General features: G+C 39.4%; 1 protein-coding gene across 2 annotated transcripts in view; it reads left to right on the plus strand.

Moving 5' to 3' along the window:
- Positions 1–24,809, plus strand: part of ZNF827 (zinc finger protein 827) — a 159,849-nt gene that overhangs the window by 93,985 nt on the left and 41,055 nt on the right. For both annotated transcript variants that reach the window (XM_012783773.2, XM_012783771.2), the window contains exon 8: positions 12,957–13,060. In XM_012783773.2, the coding sequence (XP_012639227.1) occupies positions 12,957–13,060 (104 nt within the window). The remainder of the gene's footprint in view (positions 1–12,956; positions 13,061–24,809) is intronic.

Here is a 24,809-nt window from a genome sequence, read left to right on the forward strand (position 1 = left end):
ATTTTATTTTATTTTATTTTTATTTTGGCATATTATGGGGGTACAGATTTTAAGGTTTCAATAAATGCCCATTTCCCCCCCTCCCCCCAAAAGTCTGAGTCTCCATCATGACCATCCCCCAGATGGTGCACATCTCACTCATTATGTATGCATTATACATTTTAAAAAGATGCCCTTCCTCAATATGCTGCCATCTACTGGAATACTGTCACAGTAAATGTTTAAATCTTTCGTGTTGATGCCCATTTAGATGTGGCTTTTGTGCAGTGCACAGCCTGCACCACTCTCTGTAGCTGCCCGCACACAATGTTGACTTGAGAATCTTTTCATTGGAAATACATTCTTTTCGACTTCCCTTTGAGTTTTATTTTTTGAAGAAATTAAAACTCATCCTTGAAAACTAGACTACTTTTATATATACACAGTAACCTGAAACTACTTTGTGTATTGTTACCATTTGCCAATTGGTTTGTTTTTTCCCCCTTCTCATTTCACCAGACTTTTCTCAGTACTTTTATCTACTCTTATACTCCATTGTCCTATAGGTATTACCTGCTGCCATTTTTCCTCCCATTTGTGACATCTATACTGAATTGTTATGTTGAAACAATATGCTTCCACATTGTCTAGGGTTGTGTTACTCTTCAGAGGCAAGTTTAAGTCTCCTTTTCAGGATCTGAAGAGGGCTGTGCCTTTTTCTTCGTGGACATTCCCATCTTTATTTCTATTGGCTTGCAATAGTATTCTATCTTGTTTGTATAACTTATAATAGCCAGGTATGAAGTATAAATTAGTTAAGTCCCTGTTAGCAGGCATCTATCACCTATGTTCTCCTCTAGCTACCTTTGACAGGTTATGCAGAGGTGATATAATATAACAAAAAGGTATATGTAGCTTAGTATTGGCTTAAGTCCTGTCCTTCATATCTGGGATTTTCTCTCAAGAGTATCTTCATGGTTGTTATTAGAAATGTATCAAATATTCAAGGATTGACCTTTGTTTAGGGGCAAAGCAGCCTTCTTGCATGATGTGGCAAGCCAGGGAACTATCCGTATTTCACTAGCATTATCTACCCCTTCCACATGTCAAAGAGTCTTGCATCACTGCTGAGAAGACTGAGTTCATCTGCGCTCAGTTCACCTCAGCAGAAAGCTCATTGGCCTTTTTATGTATAAAGTCAGATTCCTGCGGGAGATCCAGGTCCCTCCACAAGCTGACATTTTGAGTATCCAGGCGTGCAGCGTTCACTTCCTTGGTCTGCGCTGGGCTCTGGCTCTCCCAGTCTGGCCTCTGCACTGCAGCGGCCCTAGACAAGGCCTAGCATTGTGCTCCTTGTCCTGAGAAGTTTCCTGGCTCCACAGTGGTTGAATGCTAGAGCCACAGCAACAGGAGCTTGTTCCTTGAAAACCTGGTGTTAGGTTGTAAGGTTGTAAGTATTGGCCCGCCTTTAAGACAACCTCAAATAGGAGGCATTTATACTTTTCAGAGAAGAAAATGTAAAACATTACCAATATATATTTTCCTAAGATGCTGTATTTTTCTTCTCGATATGTTTATAGCCTCTTCTTTCCATAGCTTTTGGACTTCTGAAACAGAAGCATATTGATATACTGAGGCTTACAATTTAGATACAGTTGTTTCTGCCTGTGTCTTTTACAGCTGTCCCTCACAGCTTACTCTTGAGAAGATTAAGAGTCTTTTTGAAAGTAAAGGATCCTAAACAGTAAAACTTAATAGTTTTTTTTTAAGTTTTGAAAATAACTTATTTCTAGATAATATATGAGCATAAAAAGGAAAAAAATCACTTTTAATCCTACCACTAGAAAGAGCCACTGCTAAGTCAGTGTTATATATCCTTGCTGATTTTTTTTCTATTTATATATGTATACTTTCTCATAAAAATGGATCCTACTATGTCTACAATTTTATAATTTCTTTTCACCTAGAAATATATTAAGAACATTTTTCCACATCAGTAATCATAACCCAACATTATTTTAATGTTTGCATAGTATTCAATATTTGTATGTGTCATAATTTACTTAATCAGTCCCCTGTTATTGCATACCAAAAGTCCCCCCCCCAAAATTGTTAATAATTATAAACAATTTTAGGATAAAATGACTCAAAATAGCATTCATATTTTTCAGGCTTTTGCTGTGAATTGTCACACTGACTTCCAAAAAGGTTGAATCTGTAATTCTACCAGGAACTCGTGAGAGAGAGAGACAGAGACATAATATTTTAAAGGCCTGTCTAACTCTGTGCTTTATCATTAAAAAAAATTTTTTTTTACCAACTAGGGAGTTAAAAATCATATCTTATAGTTAAAACTTTTCCACTTATTGATTCCTAGTGATACTAAGCATTTTGTTCATGGGAAGGTGTTTGTATTTGTTCTTTCATGTATTTTCTTTCACAGTCATTTATTATTCTGTTTGGTGGTTGTCTGGGTTGTATTTTTTTGTTTGATTGTTGCTATTGGTCTTTTATAAAAACTGTCAAACCAAAGTAGAGAGAATAAAATAATAAATCACTATCCCTATCACGCAGATTAAACAAGTATCAACATTTCACCACACTTGCTTGCTTCACCAATCCTTTTTCTCCCCTATATTTTAAATCACATCCCAGATACCATATATTCGCTCCCAGATTCTTTAGTATATGTCTCTAAAAATAAGGATATTTTTAACAATACCATTTTGTATCTTGTAAAGTTGACAATACCTTTAGTTTTTATTAAAGGGCACCAGCCCAGTGAACAGCCATATGAATGGAATAGAAGAAGAGGAAACAACATCTTAGCTTCCTTGTCACCTCCCAAAACTAAAGAAGAAAATCTGATGCCTTTTTGGGTAGTAGAATGATGAAATGACCTTGGTTCCCCTCTGCCTACAAGCCCCATTTAGAAACCCACTGAATCTGCAATGCTAGCCTTAATTTTGAGATAAATGTCCCAGCAAAAGCTTGCCAATGTATAGAGATTAATTCAAGTTTTATTCACTACAGTCTCTTTTTCTTTGAAAATGTGTGAGCCCAACATGATCGATGACTGGGTTTCCAGGCCTAGCCCACTGGGGTCATAGGAGGTCTCTGTTGTGTCCTTTCTAAGTTTGAACAAGGAATTTTCTGTTTCAGATGATCAGGGCAGAGACTCACAGTCATTTTAGTCTTGAGCTGTCTTCTCCACCCCCACATCCCCTGATCTGCTGCCCAGGGTTCTTTTTATTACAATAAATAAATAAGTAAATAAAATCATTGAGGAACAAGGATCCTCATTTTTGTGGTATTGAAAAGAGGACAGTGTTCATGAGTACTATTAAAACTGTGTTTTCTTTCATTTTAGATTACCTTTTTAATTGACTGTAAGAATGTTAGTAAGGAAACTGACACTGGTTTTTATACTAACATGTTAATAACCGGGCACATTTGAGAAGCAGCAGCTATACAGTCTCTCCTTTAAATGAAATTGAGGGCTCACGCTGGAAGTTAGGAAGAGCACACATAGTCCTAGGTCACAGAGAGTGATTGCTGTCCCAGAACAAACTGCCATATCAGGGTTCTCTTTAGTTCACATGATATTGATACACCTGTATTAAATTTTGGCAATTTATTTTTTAAAGTGTTCAAAATTCTTTTACAAAAATATGTAGAACTTAAGTATTTAATATATTCCAAATATAATCACTTACAAATATGTTATAAAACATGTATAAATATATAAAAATAATATTAAACATCTATTACTCTACTATAAATATTTAGCAACTAAGTCAAGGAAAGTAACATTTGAGAAAAACAAAATAAGCACTACCTAAAAATGAAGAAATTGTATAATCATGAAAATTAAGTTGAAAATGAAATAATGTTATTTAATCTTTTAAAAAAATGGAATAGCCAAAAATAAAGTATGACAATGCTTTTGTTTTTGAGCTGTGAGCTTATTTTCATGAAGTCCATTGCAACTTCTCAAAAAGTTTCTTCTGCCCTGAAAGTACTTGAGGAAATAAATTTTGAGAAGATAGTTATAACAAATCCAAATATTTCCCTTATCCCTTATCTTCAAATAATCCCATCTTTCTTATTTGATATGTTTGAGAAACTTAAAAAAAAAAACAACAACACTTTTTTTTTCCTTTGGCAAGGACTATAATCTGTTATTGTTAGCAAGCCAGTTTTTGTTCAAAGAAAACATTTCCGGTCTGTTCTCATTTCCTTTAATTTCATTATATAGACATGGAGATTCCATACAGAAGTTACCTATTTCTATTTTGATTCTGTCACATGCATGGTCCACATATTCAGAAAGTCTTTGAACTAAAGTAAGAGTTATTCTTGGAGTAGCTGTGTTCTTTCACGCCTGTCTCTTCTTGTGGCTTTTGGAGGCATGGAAGATTGTTTTCTCAGCTCCTGCTTCCTGTTCACTTCAAAATGTTAATGCCATGTGTAAACTCCTGGAGTGTGTCTCAAGGTCTAAGTGGTTCAAAGGTCAGAGTTTTTAAAATACCAATTCAATGGTTTTAGGCAAATATATGGTATTTTAAGTTCTTAAAAAATAACATGATGTATCAATACTGAAAACCAGTATTGCTGTGACTGGATAACTGGTGCTGAGCAGAGAGGAGGGAGGCCCTGTTAACAGGAGGGATAGAAAGCCATCCAGGGAGGTGGCCCCAGGGCCAAGGTCTTCTTAGAGAGGTAGTGGCTACAGAGAGGACACATTCACTCCCAAAGAACTGTCCACTCCAGACTGGGGCTTCCAGCTCTCCTTTTGTAATACAGAGCTTCTCAGACCTGTCCAAGTCAAACCTATCTAAGTCTTAAAATTCCCTTACAGTAAAACAAAAGAAAATAAAAATCTAAATTATTTTGGACATGCCTTATGTAGCTTTTGGAAAAAAATCTGGAAGCCCTGTTAGATTGCTTGACACATAGCTAAATAAACAATCAATTACTTTTACTTGAAAATACATCTTTTTAAAAATTATTCACTAAAGAAATTTGTGCAGATAGAATATCACTTCAGGGTGATTTGCCAGAAACACTTACATTTAATAGAATTTCATTCCACCTTCACATACCTCTGTGTCCTTATGAGTTCTGAGTTTAAAAACTCATTAGAGAGCAAAGTCTTTTCCTTCTTTGTGTAATCTTTTTCTTTTCTATTTGCCATTCCCAAGTTTCATCTTGGAAGTTATGATTGTCTTATATAAGGAAAAAAAATTATTTCTTTGTTGCTCCCTTAAAACTATTGTGTCATTACGAAACAAAGGTATTTTCTTAACTTTCTCTTACATCCCGTATCCACCTTCTCTTCCTTTTTGTTTTTGGTTTTTAGTTGCTGTCAAAATGAGAATTCCTGTAGCACTTTGGTTTTAAGGGTGGCACACAGGGAGGGACGGTTTTTAAGTAGATGGCCTTCTATTGTGCATGAAGCAGAGCTCCCTGTTGGCCCTCAGATGTTAAAGGTGGAAATGTTTGTGCCACAGTCGGCACTTAGCAAAATGTATCACTATTTAGAGCCATAATCTTTTATGGACTGTTTTATTATTTATTGTAAATCTTTTCTTTTTGCAGCCCTGGCTGTTGACCTCATAGCCCATGCCATCTAAGGCCCAGAATTGTCCAGTCACAGTGACAGCACTGCCCCTTCATATCTTAGCCTGTAGATTTTCTACAGGAGAAAAATAAAAATACACTTTCAACATCCATTTCACTTTTTTCCAGAAAAGAAACTCAAACAGATAAAAGTTTTATAAGATTGTCTTTTCTAAGTAACAAAACCCATAAAAAGTAATGGAGAACTTGGACCATTTGAAGTACATATTATCAGCTTCCAAATGCTGCTGCTGAATATTTATTGAACATTTATATGTATTAGCCAAGTCTTCCCGGTAGCCTGTCTTTGTCCAGGGCCAAAGAGAATATTTTGTAGTAATAGTAGATGGTGATTTTATTGAGAAAATAAGTGATGATCCCCTCTCCATTAGTTGTTGGTTTCAACCTCCTCCTCTATCAATTTTTTACCAAAGATATTAACCAGAAATAAATCTTTTGTTTTTTTGTTTGTTTGTTTTACTTCAGGGTATTATAAGGGTACAGACATTTTGGTTACATTTTATGTCTTTGCCTCTCCCTAGTGAGGGTTGGAGGCATGCCCTTCCCCTCTACAATGCTCACCGTGTCCTTTAGTTGTGAGTTTACTCCTCCAACCCCCTAATGCCTGGAGAATATTACTACCATATGAGCCCCATAGTGTTAATCACTCAGTACCAATTTGATGGTAAGTACAAGTGGAGCCAATTCTTCTGATCTTGTGTTACCTCACTTCAGATAATGGGCTTAAGCTCAATCCAGGAAAATTTAAGAGGTGCTAGATCACTGTCGTTTCTTATAATTGAGTAATATTCCAATATATATATATATCAAATTTTAATAAATCCACTCATGAATTGATGGGCACTTGGGTTGTTTACACATTCTTGCAATAGTGAATTGTGGTGCCATAAACATTTGGGTGCAGATGTCTTTATTATAGAATGTCTTTTGCTCCTTTGGGTAGATGCCTAATAGTGCTATTGCTGGATCGAGTGGTATTTCTATTTTTAGCTCTTTGAGGTATCTCCAAATTCTTTTCCACAGAAGTTGCAGTAATTTGCAGTCCCACCAGCAGTGTAAGAGTGTCCCTGTCTCTCCATATCCTCACCAGCATTTGTTGTTTTGGGATTTTGTTGTTGTTGTTGTTGTTTTGGGATTTTTTGATACAGGCCAGTCTCACTGGGGTTAGGTGATATCTCATTGCGGTTTTGATTTGCATTTCTCTAATGATTAGAAATGTTGAGCATTTCTTTTATATGTTTGCTGGCCATTATTCTGTCTTCTTTTGAAAAGTTTCTGTTCATTTCCCTTGCCCATTTATTGATGTAAATCTTTTCTTTTTTAATAATTTTGCCTTTTCCATTTTTTTGGCTCACTTTCTGATGGAGGAGCTTTTTCGTAATAAAATGATTAAAATTTAGGCGGCTGGAGAGTCAGAAACAGGAGCCATATGGCATTCACAAACTGTCTTCTTTTCTGGAATAATTGGTAACCAACTTAAGTTACCTATTGAAGGAGGGTACATATGTGCTTCAGAGTACATTGTAAAGTCTGATTTATTTCATGGATTGTTTTCCTTCCTGGGAAGATGTGTCAGGTGCCTCCTAGAACTTCCCTCTGCACCACCCACTCCCATCAGTGACAGTCCCTGAGCAGCGTGAACAAGGTTCCAGCCTCACCACCACTTGCCAAGGTGCCTTGCCCACCACAGAGCCAGGTGCCATTGGAATGGATAGGACACTACATTCTACAATCACTGCGAGGCCAGGGAGGGGGAAAAGAGTTTGTGGAATACTATCTTAATGTTCCAAAAATGACATTGCACAGCTCGAAGTTAAAAGCATAGCATCCTCTGTCCTTTAGAACATGGGCAGAGAGTTCAGGATGACCCATGTCATTGGAGAGCTAATCCTATCAAGCAAGCACAGGCTCTGTAGGAAATGCTCCAAGCTTAGTTTTCCTTCCTTCCTGAAACATGCTAATCTGAGTAGCAGAAAGATTAATATACAGATGTGTATATAGCCATAGTGTCACCATGAGCTTCATATGTCTGCTGAAAGAGTTATCCTTATTTCTAATGAAGTAATTCCTTGGTTACCCTTCATTCTTCATTTAGGCTCAATAATGGAGACGAGCTTGCGCTCCTAAGCTGTGGGTACAGGCAATGGAGAATGTTTAGAATCGTAAATTGACTGAACCCATGAGTAGCAGAAGTTTTAGCGAATTGGGCATTTCTTAACTTCTAGAGAGATGTAAAGACTAAAATTGTTTTCACTTGCTCTGTTTCTTGATTGAAAAATTTTTTCCTCAGCTACCTAGGATTCTTCATAGTGAAAGGCTTCTCCCCACCCTCCCTCTCTCCTCCACTGCCCCTTCAGCTGTCTCTTCCTTTTGCTCTGTCTGTTCCCGGATTTGTGGATCTCTGTAGTCCATGAATTCAGTATGTGTTAAGAGACCACATGAAAGGCAGTGTAGCTGAACAGGTAAGACCACAGACAGTGAAGCCAGCCTGCCTAGATTCAAATCCTGGCTGAGCTCATGGGCATGGGCAATAATTACTTAACTTCTCTGTATCGAAGTCTCTTCGTCTGTAAAATACGAATAACACAGTAGTCCTCCCTTATCCACAGGTGATATGTTCCAACATGCTCCTGAAAACATGACTAGTCCCAAACCTTATGTATACTGTTTTTTCCTATGTATATATACCTGGTAAAGTTTAATTTGTAAATTAGGCACAGTAAGGCATTAATGGCAATAACTAATAATAAAATAGAAGAATTATACTGTGATAAAAGTTATGTGAATGTGGTCTTTCTCTCAAAATACTGTGTTACACTCTACTTTGGGTAACTGAAACTGTGGAAAGCAAAGCTGCAGACGAGGGAGGACTACTGTAATAATGGTAGCTACCCCCAGAGGGTTCTTGCGAGGACTGAGTGAAGTTAATACCCACAAAGCACTTTAAAACAGTGCCACATACTTAGTGTTACTTGCTATTTTTTATTAGCATGTACGATGTCCTAAGAACTTTATCATGAAATACCTCATTTTAACCCTTACAGTACCCCCTATAAGGGTGGTGTTTTAAAATCTCTTTTATGATGAAACTGAAGCTTACAGAGGTTATTGAGTTGACAAAGGTCACTTAACTGTTAAGTGCCCAGTATGGAATTCAGACTCAGATCCTCCTGATCACAAACTCTGCTAAGCCATCGTGCTTCCCACATCCTGGTGTGAATGGATCCAAATGCAGAGCAGTGTGGCTGTGTGCTTGGCCCGAGACTGGTGCTCTGTTAACCTGATAACCTTCTCTTTATAGATAAGACGTCACACCAGGCTTGAAGCCACTTTGACTTCTGAAAGTTTCTCCATTGATTCTTCACCCCCATAAAAACATTGCCAGCCCTTCTGTGCATTTGTTACATTCAGTATGATTCCCTTCTAATTCTTTACTCTCTCAGAAGAAATCTTTCCTTTTCTATGCAGGGTAAAGCTGGCACCAGGGTAGAAAATTGTTTGCATTAGTATTCCCTCAGTGATTGTCTCTCTGTCACTTCAGTTTTCTTCTGAGCAGCTCAGGGATAATAGGACCCTACTCCTGACATCAGTGGGACTCTGCTCTGTTGAAGAGAGCCTGGGAAGACGCAGGGCCAGCCCGTTACCACTACTTAGCAAAACCCAGGAGGCTATTTCCAGCTTACAGCTTCACCTAGAAATCTAGGTGAAGATTGTTTTAAATGTTTTTACATGGTCTTTACTTGCCCTTTCTTTTAAATTCTTTTTCAATCTGCATGTGTCACTGCTGGCTTGCAGCATTGGCCACCATGTCCTGCATGGGCTGCTGCTCTGCTGCATGCCTCGTCTTCTGCAAGCTACCAAGGCCCAGTGTTCACTGCAGCCAGACAGAGCTTCCTGAAGCTCCATTCTGTTACCCCCTTACTTAAGATACTGCAGTGCTTCTACGTACTGTTGGGACAAAGCCACGATCCCTGCTCCCTAGAGTCCGGCTGCATCTGCCTCCATAATGGGCCTTCTTCCAGCTCTGCAGACTGGCTGTGCTCTCTCGCTGTCCAGGGCTGGCTATATTCCCCAGCTCCTTGGAGCCTGCTGGTCCTCTTCTCCATTCAGCTCAGTGGTGACTTCTGCAGGAAAGCTTTTCTTGGGTTCCCTGACCAGGCCATACCCCGTGGTAACACTGCATGCCTCTCCTCCACAATCGTTAGCCATCTTGCAGTTCCCTCTTACCATAGCCAGTGTTGCTGATTGTTACATTCCCAGTGCCCGGCATGTCTTGGACACTCACTAGTTACTGTAAAACTGAGGGAATGAAGGCAGTACACATGTTTCTCTATGGCAGTGATATTTCTACACACCCTTAGGGGACACTCTTGAGATTCTTGCTGTCCCTAAAGGTAGGTCTCTACATTTCAGTCCAGACATTTCCATGAGCTGTCCTGAATGCTCATATTTCAAGGTAATTTCTATAGCTAGAATCACGGTTACACGAAGGCCTGTTGGCTGACTTTTACCCTGTGCCCACGAGCCTTCTACCTATGGTGCTTCCCATGTGAACTGTCCACTCAGGCACGAGGATGTCACTGTTGCTGTGTGTATAATCTTCAGAGCTAATCATGTGGGAATTGAGAAGTCTTACACCCTGGCTTTACCAACAACCCTCTAGTGCCTCTACCTCCTTCAGAGTTCTTTGATCCTTAGCAGTTTTCTTAATGAAAGGGTTGAAAATTAGCCTAATTCTCCACTCCACACTCCTGCAGCTAACTCTTCAAAATCAAAGTGGCCTTTTCTTCATTCGCTTTGTAAAGGCTTTTGTACAAAGGAAACTCTACTTTTTGCTAACTTGTGTTAGCAAAAACTTGTTAGCTAACTTGTATGGAAAAGTTGATTAACTTATGCTTCCTTTTGGGCTAAACAGAGACAAATTCTAAAAAATAGCTCACATTTATAGATAATTTACTGTTTGTTGGGCACTATGCAAAGCACATTCCAGCAACTTTCTTATTTAATCCTCACAGCCTCTCTGTGAGATGTGGATACTATTATCATGTCATTTTATAGACAAGAAATGAAGGCTTGTAAAAGTTAAATAATAATGTGCAATATCACACAGCTGTTAGTGGTGGAGCTGCTTACTCTGGAGTGTGTGCACTTGCCACCTTGCTGCACTGCCTTATCCTTTAAAGAGTTTCTGTCACTTGCAGGTTAGGAAATGTTTGATATAAAATGACAATGTATCTGCCCCTTCCCTTCTCTCCACTTCTCATCTCCTACTAGCCTAGAGCCAGTTCATTTTTTAAGCCTGTTTAAACTTCTTTAAGATGTAAATAAAATCCATGCCATACAAATTTGCATTAAATATAGCTTAACAGTCATGTAAAACTATACACACACACACACACAGACATATATTTGTTGTTTTGTTTTGTTTTAAGTGACAGAGTCTCACTATGTCAGCCAGGCTGGAGTGTGGTGGTGCAGTTGTAGCTCACTGCACCCTCAAACTCCTGGGCTCAAGCAATCCTCCCACCTCAGCCTCCCAAGTAACTGGAACTATAGGCGTGTGCCACCACACCCAGTTAATTAAAAAAAATTGCTTGTGTGTGTGTGTGTGTGTGTGTGTGTGTGTGTGTGTGTGTGTAGAAACAGGGTCTCGCTGTCTTGCCCAAGCTGGTCTTGAACTCCTAGTGGCAAGTAATCCTCCTGTCTTGGCCTCCTAAAGTGCTGGAATTACAGGTGTGAGCCAACCGCCTGACCTAAAAGTATACATGGACCCGGATGTGGGGACTCACGCCTGTAGTCCCAGCTACTTGGGAGGCTAAGGCAGGAGGATGGCGTAAGGCCAGGAGTTGGAGGCTACAGTGAGCTATGACGGGGCCACTGCACTCTGACCTGAGTGACAGAGCGAGACCCCAAGTCTAATATATATATAAGGTTATATATGTAATCCTATCTCTAATATATATCTCTTCCATTTTCATCTTAATATTCCCTTTTAATATTTAATAATAGTAACCATAGCCTTGTGTTGTGGGAGTCCTAGGCTGTGTGCCCTCAGATCTGCTGTTACTTCCCCTGATGTGCTGTTTTGCTGGGGGGGGGGAAGGCGGGATGGGAGGATGATCCCTCCAGGCTGTGTTTCCTCGCCTTCTGGGAAGGCTCAGCCAATCAGAGGCCCTGGTGGAAGGTGGGGCGGGGCCTACAGAAGAGCCTGGTATTTCCCCACTCTCTCCTGTCTCCACCACAGCTGCATCTCTAGGGCTTCAGCTCCCCCCAGGTGGCCCGTAGACACTGGAATCCATTTGCCTCCCCCTTCTGTCCCTCCAAGCCCCAGAGTGGTGGTGGCCTCCTGCTCTTCCTGTCTCTGAGCTGTGTTACTGCCCTGTGGACTTTCCACCACTTGGGTACCCAGTTCCTGTGGGTGGATTTTCTCAGTTGTAAATAAACAGAGCCTTCTGTTTTCTAGGTTGGACTCTGATGAGTATACTCCAGGATTCCCACATGTGATCACAATACTTATTTGCAGTTTATTTTAGAGGCACGGAAGGCGGACCCTGTGACGGGGTTAGAATCCTCTAATTAAAAGCATCCAAACCTCTGTGTTCACTGTGGCAGTAGTGTGAGGGGAAGCCCTGGCAGGATGTCTGGTTGCCCTGGTTCCGGTTCTAGCTGGGTCACTAGAGCAGCTCAGGGTCACTCAGATCAGGGCTTCCCTTTCATGTTAAATAAAGGTGCTCCCTGGGCTCCCTTCTGGTAGCCCCATTTTCTGACTTTAACTCTTTCAGAAGCAACAGAATTCCTGGTTGCAATTTCAGTTTCTGTGGGGACCAGTGAGATGTTTCCTTCAATGTAGTAGTCCCTGGCTTCAGCTGTCTGACCTTCTGGTGTGTGCTGTTGGTTCCTGAGGGGTCAGGTGATGAATATGGGTGAGCCAGGGCAATTCCATCTCCACCTGGGAAAATCCACAGACAGTCCCTTTCTGATTCTCACCCAGGCAGCTGGTCTTCATTTGGTCACAGCACACTCACAGAAAGTACAGAGCAAGAGTAAAACTTACTGCTCAGCTGCCTTCCTCTGAGTTTAACAGTGTTTCAAAGATGATGTTTTATATATTCACCCCAAATATAAAACCAATAGGCAGAATGTACAGATGGCACTTGTCTGATGTAATGTCTTTTCTCTTTCTCCATTTTAAACATAATCTTCTTATATTCTCTAAACACCATTTAAAACAACAACTTATCCAGTATTGCATATGTATGTATTTGGGGCCAGATGCTCTGGGTGTCTTAAATAACTTCAATTTACTAAACCTCACTCCTCCTCCCCCACCCCAGCCCTTTCTTTTCAGAAGACACATTTAGACAATCACCATTCACCTCTAATTCAAAAGATCTGCTGCCCAGTGAATCTGTGCTTCATGGAAGAATATCCGCTCCAGGTATGGAAACATTATTGACTTTGCTTTTCCTATTAGTTGCTCAAGAATTACTTTTCTGAAGTGTGTGAATTTTCAGATTCCTTTGGCTTCTGTGTTGTAGTTATTCATATAATGTTAGGTTTTAGAAGAGGGAGAAACAGCCACAAAAGTGTATTAAATATTAAAATAAAATGTAGGCAGGAATGTACCTCTTCATAATTTTGCTTTAAGAGCTTATTTTTCTTTACCTGCTAATATTTTGTCTGTATCGTGAATTTCTTTTTCTTTAAAATATCCAAGTATAACCTAAAAATAATTTGCTTTACACATTGTCAATATTTCAGGCCAGCAGTGGGGAATATCAGGGAAGGCAGGTCATGACCCCAGTGGGGTGTGGGCTGCCACAAAGACAACTTCGGTTTCCATGGAAGCAACACAGCTCATTAAGAAAATCTTGCTACCCAGGTTCCATCTCTCTTCTTAGCCATAGTACCTACATATGTCCGTACAATGCTCCTTTTTGCCATCTCAGCCATCGATACATCATTTCTTAACCATTCTTCCTTTTTCATTTCTCCTTTTCATAGTAAAAGGAAGGATGTGCTTGCTGTCCCCTTATCAACAGCATGGCCATGCCTCAGGGCTCATGTGTGTATTCTCAGTGTTATTATGAAATAAGAGCATTTGAGAACCACTGCACTATAGTCCATACTGCCTACTCACGCTCCACACTACTCCCTCCCCCAGTCCAGCAGCTGGGAACTTCCTGTCAGTTGTTACCTTGGTTCCCCGCTATTGACAGAATCTCAGAAGCACTCGGTGGCCTCCAGCCACTTGCATTTGTCCAGGAGGGCACAGTGGGAGACCGAGCCCACGTGTGTGCCAGAGGGGCTCACAGCAGGATTGTTAGGCCCACAACAGCTTCAAGAATAAAGACCAAGTGTCCTCCACTCATCCAAGGAGCCCTGTTTCACAGGGTACTGGAGATCTTATTAATTTGCAATACAGAAAGAATCAAGTAACATCTGAAATATTGACTCAGGGTGTCACAGGTAATTGGAAGTGATTTGTGACAAACAATGGGGGAAAGCATCTCTTAGTTCTTTAGTCTTATGGATGGCGGATCCATCTCTTCTCTTCTCATCTCCACACATCCAGCCAGAGTCCAGATACCTGCATATTTTTAAGCTTTGCAGGCAAGGCTTTTCTATTCAACCACTAGAAATAACATGCTTACACAAAAACATGTTACATAATAGCTGGTTCTAGAGGTGGAAGACAATTCTGCTTAGTTTAGGTCTTCATACTCAAACGGGCTCTTGGAACTACTGTTTACTTCCCACAGTGTCATTTTGAATAGCCATCTCCCTAGTCCCCAAATTATTGCCCTGCTGTTAAGTTGATGGATTGTGACTTTCTAATGTCAAAATAACTGCCTAGGAATTGCATGTCAGAGTGCTGTGACCCATACGGCCAGCATCCCATGATGTATATATAAACCCTGCATTGCTGGCTTCATGTTTGGCTTGGCCGTATTTAAGAAAGGGTTTATTGCTCAAGTTAAAACTCTACCTGAAAGAGTGATTTCAGTATATGTTTAACTGTACGTGAGGGGGGGGTTGTGATTTGCTTGATAGACTTATGTTACACATTAGATAAACTCACACTTAGAAAGCTTAACTCTTATTTTGAGGAGAAGGTCAGCATAACTGGGCTTTTAAAAAATGTAAATCCACCCTGCTGAAGGATAATCAATCTACTGTATTTCAACAAAGGCTTTCTTTAGGCAGAGAAAAGCAAAATAACTATATTTACATTCTGTCTAAAATAAACAGCTAAAAAGAGACTTTTAATTTTTAATAAGCAAGGTGAAAATGCTTGGGAATAGAATTAATATTAGAAAAAAATCAAAATGATAGGGACAACCTTGTGATCATGATATTCTAATATTGTGAAGGCAGTTTTGTAAGGAAAGCCTCAATAATTTGGACTAATTGTGGAGAAGACCAATCTAAATTAACCAAAGTTAGCAGTGTGGAGACTTTTAAAGAAAATTTATGTCTTTCAAGTCTGGACAGTGATAAATGGCCATTTTATACCTACTACAGGTCTTTAATCCCTTAATCACAATTCTGAAATTCAAAAAACTCTACCTATCAAAATTTTTTGAATAAACCATTTTGTGGCAAAACCTAATGGGAGGCTGTTTTTAGCCTTTATGTGTTACAAAGGTGAGAGATTCATACATCTTGTTGCAGAAATATCAATGTGTGCTTAATTATGAAGTGTTGTCCCAGGTCCACTGGGATGTTACATAAAATATGTTATGTATACCATATATATTATCATCCTGAAATCGGAAAAAGTATGAATCCCCAAATACATCTGGCCCCAAAGGTTTCAGATAGGTACCGTGGACCCTCATTTTTTTTAGTACTCCGCTAAATGCAGTGCTGGGGGCAAGGAAATTGAAGCTGCAGTTGAGGATATTAAAGTTCTGGGGCATAAGAATCATGGATTATTATAGAAAATTTTGGAAGGTGGCTTGGGTATTGGATTGCTGAACCCCATTGGAGAGGATAAGGTGAGGATGGAGGGTGGAGGGGAGGAGGTAGTGCAAGGGAGGGGACCCCGGTGACCTCTAGTTCCAGGTTAACATTGTTAATGACGACCTGGGTTAGAGAACAAAGGAGGAGGGCAGTGGGAGAAGCAGGCAAAGGGTGAATTGACTGGTTGGGAGACTGGTTAGCTTTGTTCTAAGCAGGTTGAATTAGGGAATAATGGTGGCTGTGCAGAAATGGGGAAGCCAAGATGGAGATGGCTGGCTTAGTGACTAGGTAGACAACAATTTGTTCTTAGGATGTAAATGAAAGCCTCAGAATCCTTAGAAATTTTCTCTTAGGTAGTTTAAAATGTTACCATTGAAGTATTGTTTCTACTCTTTATTTACTTAACAAATCTATTCTTTCCATAGATAATGCAAAGATAAATGCCAGCCCAGAGAATTCTCTCAGATTCCCAATTAGTAGAGACCATAATTAGTGAGATTTAATGTGCCTAGTTCCAGTCTAGAAAACCCCTTGCAAATACTAAAAACACATTGCATTATTTCAACAATATATATTGTATTGGTACATACTTATATACCTCCTATCAGTGGGTTGAGGCTCTCTTCCAAACACCTTCAGAGTATGACCACAGGGCAGGGGAGGTGTCAGATGCAAGTATCATTTAAGGCATAGCAGGTGCTGGGCCAAGGGGATCCATGGTAGAGTCAGTGTTTAGTGATTGGCCTGTGGGAGAATGAAGCCAGCAGTGAGGGGGATAGCAGAGTAGGGAGAGGTTGGTCCAACTGTGGACTGTGCAGAGATCAAGAATAGCACAGTTAACTAGACATTTGCCTTCAGCAGATGGTATCTGAAACTCACAGCTGCCACCCTCCTAGAGAAACAGAATAAACACAGAGCTTCATGGTGTCCTGGCCTTGGTTGTTGCCAGTATTTCTAGATTGACTGTCCTAAGAACCAAAGAATGCTCAGAAGCCAAGACCTAACATTTTCACTTGCTGCAAGTGCCTTAGACAGAGGTAACATCAGGAATCCTTAATAAAGGATGAGTTAAAAACTGCTGTCACTTTGTGGTGGAGGGATGTGGGGACAAAATATCCTTAAAGCCATAAATAGATTACTGAGTATACCCTGGGTGGTGGTGGTGCTGGTGATGATTTTACAAAAGAAATGAGAGCTTTTCCTCTTATGGGGGAGATAGAAATTATAGACCATGTATAATTTAATGTACTTTGTATAATTTATAGTTGTCTCACTTTGTACAAGATTGGCATTGGAAGTAGAAAGATTCTGAGTGCAGATGTTTTTCAGGAGACTCAAGCAATTCTGTATTAAGAGTAGACCCATTACCAATGTACCTGCAGCTGTTTATGTTTCCCCGTCATCTTTCTGTAAGCAAAGGCTATTAAGAGAAGAATTTATATCTCAGTACCGCTTTTAAACAATGTGGAGCCTCAATTCTGTGTTGTTATGATTTTGAAGTCACAGTATGTTTGCTCTGTTTTAAGCCAAAAAATAAAAACACAACCAGAGTGAGTGTGAAGGAAAATGTGGGTCTCCATGGAATTCTTTCATAGTGTTTGGAGTCACCAATGCTTCTGTTTGTTATTTCAGATGGAGCCTGGAGTTAAACACATCAGCAATTATATTCATAAATCCCTACCCCCGTTATTTTCTAGCTTGCCTTAAAAAAACTCTTTTTGTTGTTGTTTTTAACATACAAACAAGAAAAGAACAACATCAGCACCCCTCACAAAAACAAGATTCTTTTGGTAGGCAGGGGGAAATTTTAGTCCTTTCAGTAGTTGGTATACCAATCAGAATTTGATGTTAAATCAGAAAGCTGGTTTGGAATTGTCTGCCTTGTCCCCAGGCCTATTCTTGGTCCATTTTCTTTTTTTTTTTATTTTTATTTATTTATTTATTTTTGAGACAGAGTCTCACTTTTGTTGCCCTGGCTAGAGTGAGTGCTGTGGCGTCAGCCTAGCTCACAGCAACCTCAAACTCCTGGGCTCAAGCGATCCTCCCGCCTCAGCCTCCCAGGTAGCTGGGACTACAGGCATGCACCACCATGCCCGGCTAATTTTTTTGTATATATATTTTTAGTTAGTCAATTTCTTTCTATTTTTAGTAGAGACAGGGTCTCGCTCAGGATGGTTTCGAACTCCCAACCTCAAGCAATCCGCCCGCCTCGGCCTCCCACAGTGCTAGGATTACAGGCGTGAACGAACCACCGCGCCCGGCTCTTGGTCCATTTTCTTCTCTCTGCTCTGCCTATCAATCTAATATACTATGTCATATACTTTTTTGAAATCTAAATAAATGATGCCTTGCATTGGAGTGCCACCTGCAACTAATTCTTAGCCTGACATGCCCCTAATACGAATGACCTCTTTAAGACAGTTGGCTTAAAAGATATGTCTTAATATGTGCATGTCACCTTCCTTTGTGTTAAGACTTCCCAATTCATACAGAGGGAGAGAGAGAGGGGTGGGGGAGCTGCTCTGGATTACAACAAAGTGTTTCCCTCGATCCTTTCTTAAACACAGCAGATTCTTTTTTAAATTCAGACTAAGTCATAGATAAACAGTACATTGGGTGTTGGTGTGTATCGTTTTGTAACTTAAGCTCCTTTTTAATGAAACAAATTCATTTTGTACAGAGAAGGAAGGTAGCAGTTATCAAGGATCTCCTAACTTGTCAGGCATAGGACATATGCCAGCTTGTTGTTAATTCTGAAAACAACTCACTGAAACATAGGAATTATCCACAATTTATAAATGACTAAATATAGGTTCAGGGAGATTTAATAATTTGTTCAAAGTTATAGATTTGTAAGTGGTAGCACAAGAATTCAAACCCAGGTCTGCACAGTATATTTTCTGTCTTTCTGCCTTGTCATGCTGCCTACTAAGTCAGATGATGTGTCACCAGACAGTGAACAAAAGGAGCACATCTCCCTGGTGTTTGCCCACACGTATCCCTAGCAGTTGGCATTTCAGATATTATGATGGGGCTGCCTTCTTTTAGTTAGGAATAAAAAGTAGTCCCTTAAGTAAGATACTTCAAAGAATTTATAAATATTTACTGTTTATTAATATAATTCTAATTTTATACTCTTCTATCTCTGTCTTTTCTCTCTTCCTTTCATGCTTTGGTATCTGGTAATATCATAGCCACAGGAATGTTTCTTTTAGTTAGGACTTAAGTAGTTTTTAATGGATCATCTGCCCCATAGAAATAGTTTTATGAAGCTGTGTTAAAACTGTTCGGTTAAATAAAACATGTAATGCTGAATTAAGTGGTAATCTGGTCAGGAGTACAGAAGAAAAAGTTCTAAACTGGGATTCAGGAGAATTCGGCTTTAGTCCTAGCCCAGTTTCCTGTGGAAAGAGATTCGCAGGTCTTTAGGTTCCTTTCATGTTCCCTCTATTTCAAAAATTCTGTGTCTGTAATGGCATTGTAACCTCAGCCCAGGCTCCTTTCTTTTCTTCTTAGGGCTCAAACTATATATTGATACAGGGGAAAAATCAAAGTCTAGTCTAGGGGCTTCACCCCTAAAATACTGCCACCCCCACTGAGAGTTGGGGAAGTGCCAAGTCACCATAAGTAGTTCTTGAAAGACACACTATTGGGCATAGTAGTGACCAGGAGGGTCACGAGAAGGGCGTCTAGGAAGCTGGGGTGTTCTGTTTCTTAATCTGACTGCTGATTCATAGGTAATTTTGTAGAAATTCATCAAGCGTTGTACCCATGACAGTATTTCTGCATCTGTCAAGGCTAATTGACTTATTTAGAAATAGGTGGGTCTAGTTACCAAGTGGGCACCTTCAGGACATCAGTAGGATTGCACATTCACTTCAGACTCTGACAGGGAGGATGATGACAATAGTCTTTCGATTATGCAACTTTTAGTTTGCAGGACCATTTCTATTTGTTATACTAACTGGTTGCCCTAAACTAATGACCTATAGGTTGATGTATCTTCTTTCTGTTGAGTTTCAGTTCTGAAAACTACTTCACACTGCTTGTAGCATTTCTTTGATGTACTTCAAGTAGATAAGCTGTAGTCTGTGCAGCTGTTTACTAGAAGGAGAAAGTTTCATAGTTATGGATTTTTCTGATCTAGATAATGTTATCTGAGCCTAAAAATTGTGTGTTCACATCTGTCCCCCACCAGAGTAGTTTGGTCTTAGAGCATAGGTTTATTCCATAGGTGAGCTGTTAACTCCATTAAAAAATACTTGTAGGGGGATAGGTCTTTCATTATACACTGTCAGCTTTATGTCCAAATTTGCCCTTCTCAAAAATGTAACTAATTAAATTGTTGATCTTTACAGACTAACAATTATGGGTTCACACATTAGAGTACAGGCACTCTTTTTTCAGGATGCTAACTTTTCCAAAAAGATTTATATCCAGTTTAGATGCCTCACTGAAGATATCTATAGAAAGCCACAAAAATAAAGAAAAACAAAAACAAAACAAAACAGAGATTGTTTGGCCAAGCCCTTTAATCTCTGCCCATATGGCACATGGATTGAGTCACTTAGTATCAAAGATAATTATCAACACTTTCATGTTTGTACTTGGTGGGAAATGGTAATATCCAAAAGCCATTTTAAAAACCCAGTTCAAGGACTTTGTTTCTTAGGCACAGGTTGCTCCCTAGGGCTGTGGCCACTTTGGCCCTGGCCTGGCGTCTACTTCTGAGCAGAGCAAACTTATATGTGCTCCCATAAAATATCCAAACACCCTTTATAAGGCCTTAGCAGTGTCTGTGGTTCCATTTTTACTTTTGCAAAAGCTATTCAGATGCCTTAAGAATGAATAGTGCTATAAAAGGCCAAATTCTTGAGTATAGGTAATGGATGATGGAGAGCATTTGTTTGAAAATTGCAATGTAGTGACCCTGGCTTCAGTTTGGGGCTATCTAATTCAATCTGCAAGGCCTTTGCTATCAAAAATACATATTCTCATTTCATGCAATTTCTTCTTTGTGTTTATTTCCTTTTCAGGGCAGCCACTGCCCTCCGGTAACCAGGGTAGAAAAAAAAGAAAAGTCATTCTACTCGCAAACTAGACCATCTATTTTCATTCAGACAAATCCATTCTGTATTCCCATACATAAGCCAAATGAGAGTGCCTCTCTGTGGTACGAAAGACACCCCCACATCACACTATAGCTTTCTTTTGATGTAGTTATTAGAATGACAGGGGCTTTGTTTTTTTTTCCACTGTTTTTCTTCATTCAGTGGTTGGTTCTCCATTAGCAAGATACTTAGCTTTTCTGTTCTCAATTTATGATTCAGAAATGAAAGACGTTAACTAGAAGTACAAAAGTATGGTCAGTCTTTGCATTTGCTTAATATTAGGCTCACCACACCTTCTCCAGGTGTTCCATTGAGACATCCCAATTAGAGATTCCTGGAGCTCTTTAAATTCAAAAGGGTCCCAAACTGAACATATCTTTTCCCCTGCCTCCCACCTTCCTTATACCTACCCTCCAAAAAAACTAATCAATTAATTAAAACCCTCTTTCCCTGTTTTTTCTATCTTAGTAGATAGTGTCATCATCATCACCCACCATAGCGCAAACCATTAAGTCTGGACACTTAACGGTTAAGTTTGGGTTTTCCCAGAAGCAGATTTTGAAACAAAGATTTGAGTGTAGTCAGGTTCGTTTTTTTTTTTTTTTTTTTTTTTTTTAGGAAGTGAGGCCAGGAAACAGTGGTAGGAGGATGGGGAAGTGAGCCAGGCAAAGGCAGGCAGCACCTATAAAGTGTACATTATCAAACAGGTTACCAGCGTGGGCAACTGGGGATTCATTTCCCCAGGGAACTCTGGGAAGCACTGCAGGACACATACTTCAGAGTTTCACACCTGGGTGAGTGAGACAGCTGGAATATTTGTGTACTCAGTCATTGGTTAAAGCTGCTCCCAGGAGAGGTAATTCTCCCACACTGGTCCTACGCCACATTTGGGCCACGTAGGCTTCATTGGCCAGAGAAAGCCATTGGGAAATACATGCAGGTGCTGGCAGTGAGAGTCGGGCACTGTAGTAAAGGTAAAGTGATACAGGTTGAGTATCCCTTATCTGATATGTTTCGGACCAGAAGTGTTTTGGATTGGGGATTTTTTTTTTTTTCAGAATCTTTGTCTTATATCTATTAGTTGAGCATCCCAAATCCAAGAATCTGAAATCTGAAATGCTCCAATGAACATTTCCTTTGAGCATTGTGTAGGTGCTCAAAAAGTTTTGGATTTTGGAACATTTCAGATTTTGGATTTTTGTGTTTGGGATACTCATCCTGTAATTGGATCTAGAGGGATCTGGAAAACAACACTGTCTGCTACACCATCTTTCATTACTACCTTTTCTTCACCCTCCACTTCTGTCTTATTGCTGTGTCTTCTGCATTGATCCTTCCTGCTAGATCTCTCCTAATTACATTTTTTTCTTTCAATTCCAACTACCAGTAACATTATTCAAATCTTCATTACTAGTTCTCTGGATTATAGCACTGACTCTGACTAGTGTCCCTGTCTCCAATGTCACCCCCTCCAATCCCTTCTCTCCATCCTGCAGTCAGACTGATCTTTCTAGAAGGCAGATCTCATCATATCTCTGTTGGCCCTAGTGGCTTCCCATTGCCCTTAGGATAAAATCTAAACTTTAACTGATACACATGCACTCATAAGACTTTGATTATAGTACAGTAGTACAGATCTGTCTTTTACCACAGGTTAAAATAGATCCATTTACCAATATAAGATATACAGTAAAGCCCTTTATAAATACAGTTGGTCTCTCTATCTAATGTGGGTGCTCACACCATAGTAGGTCCCCCCTTATCCTTGGAGAACATGTTGCAAGACCCCCAGTGGATGCCTGAAACCACAGATAGTACTGAACTCTATAAATAGTATGTTTTTCCTATACATATGTACATATGATAAAGTTTAATTTATAAATTAGGCATAATCAGAGATTGACAAGGATAACTTACAGTGAAATAGAACAATTATAATAATATGCTGTAATAAAAGTTAAGAGAATGTGGTCTCTCTCAAAATTTCTTATTGTACTGTACTTAGTCTTATTCTTGTGATGACATGAGATGATATGATGCCCACGTGATGAGATGAAGGTGGGTAAATGATGTAGGCATTGTGACATGCGTTAGGGTACTGTTGACCTTCTGATGATAGGTTAGGTCAGGAGAAGGATCATCTGCTTTAGGTGATCCTGGATCATCATCCATGATGATGTTGGTGACTAATAAGCAGGTAGTATGCACAGCATGGACAAGCTGAACAAAGGGAGAATTCAAATCCGTGGCGGGAAAGAGTGGAACTGTACGAGATTTCATCACTCTACACATAATGACTATTCATAATCATAGACTTATGAATTGTTTATTTCTGGAATTTTCCATTTAATACTTTCAGACCTTGGAAAGTGAAACTTCAGATTGGAGACTATATACCATGAATTAATTCTCCTTTTAGGATAAATTGGTTTACCTCCATAGGAGAAAGATCGCAGGGCTCTTGTGTTCCTTTTTTTCACCTTAGATGTGGAACTAACTGCCAACAACCAGAGAAGTTCTAGGGCATTTCTGGGGGCAGAGAGTGGGAGATGGAGGTATAAGAAAACTCTAGATGGTTCGATGTGAAAGTCCAATACTTAAATTAATGTGAAAACCCAGAACTGATTATCACATATAATAATTAGTTTCTCAGTCATAAAATTATGTATGTCATTAGTCTTACATTAAAAAGCTTGCAATTATTTCAAGTAGAATTTTTTCCCATCTCTGAGCTAAACAGAGATTTTAAAGAAACCTTTTATGAGGTTTCTTTAAAAAGAAGTGATCTTTTTAATGTAAATTATTTTATTGAAGGACAGTTTTATATTTTGATCCAAATGAGGTAAAAGTTCACAAAGGAGTCTTTCATAAATACTTAAGGGAAACTGAGATACATTTGAATTCATGCCTGAATCTTTACAGAATTTGGGCAGCCATAAAATGGAAATATCTTTTTTCTTTTAAATTATTAAAAAATTGTACATAGCTTTTTCCTCTTGCTTGGGAAACATCCACAAATCTTCTGACACTTTCCCAGTTGTTTCTTACACATGAAGAGAGAAATCGTTTTCTACAACTGACAGGCTGCACACCTCCTTGGTCCTAGACCTTTCTCCTCAGCTCTATAAGAAACAAGTAACTCCCTACTGCAGATGGAGATTACCACATGTACACAGCCATTTCTGCCCTTAGCCACCTACACTCTCAAATGCTTTTGCTTTCTGTCTCATCCCCTTCTTTTCCTTCCCTTATTCTACTGTGAGCCATGGTAGGGTTTACATAAGGCAAGAGTTACATTAAATGCTCTGTTAAAAACATAAATGAAAAATGAGTTCTCTCAGTTGCAGAGAAATACATTATTTTGTGAACTTAGATGCTGATGTCTCATTCTAGGAATTTAACCTACAAATGGATTTGAGCAAGTACCTCTAAGGCATATGGACAAGAATGCACTTTGCGGCCGGGCGCTGTGGCTCACGCCTGTAATCCTAGCTCTTGGGAGGCCGAGGCGGGCGGATTGCTCAAGGTCAGGAGTTCAAAACCAGCCTGAGCAAGAGCGAGACCCCGTCTCTACTATAAATAGAAAGAAATTAATTGGCCAACTGATATATATATATATATATATATATATATATATATATATATATATATATATATATAAAATTAGCCGGGCATAGTGGCGCATGCCTGTAGTCCCAGCTACTCGGGAGGCTGAGGCAGGAGGATCACTCGAGCCCAGGAGTTTGAGGTTGCTGTGAGCTAGGCTGACGCCACGGCACTCACTCTAGCCTGGACAACAAAGCGAGACTCTGTCTCAAAAAAAAAAAAAAAAAAAAAAAAAGAATGCACTTTGCCCAATGAAGACCTGAAAACAAACTAAATGCCTATAGGGAGGGAACTGGTGAAATAAACCATGGAATATTCAATGGAAAACTCCACAGCCATTAAAAAAGAATAAGGATATCTGTAGGAATTTATTTGAAAAGATACCAAAGACATATTGTTAGATTAAAAAAAGGAAAAACTGGCTGCAGAAAACAAATGTGGCATGATCTCACTTATGTTTTTTAAAAAGGCAATACATTTTATGTGTATACGGCATATTGTGTA

The sequence above is a fragment of the Microcebus murinus genome, chromosome 15, assembly GCF_040939455.1.
Source record: "Microcebus murinus isolate Inina chromosome 15, M.murinus_Inina_mat1.0, whole genome shotgun sequence".
In the NCBI taxonomy this organism is placed as follows: domain Eukaryota; kingdom Metazoa; phylum Chordata; class Mammalia; order Primates; family Cheirogaleidae; genus Microcebus; species Microcebus murinus.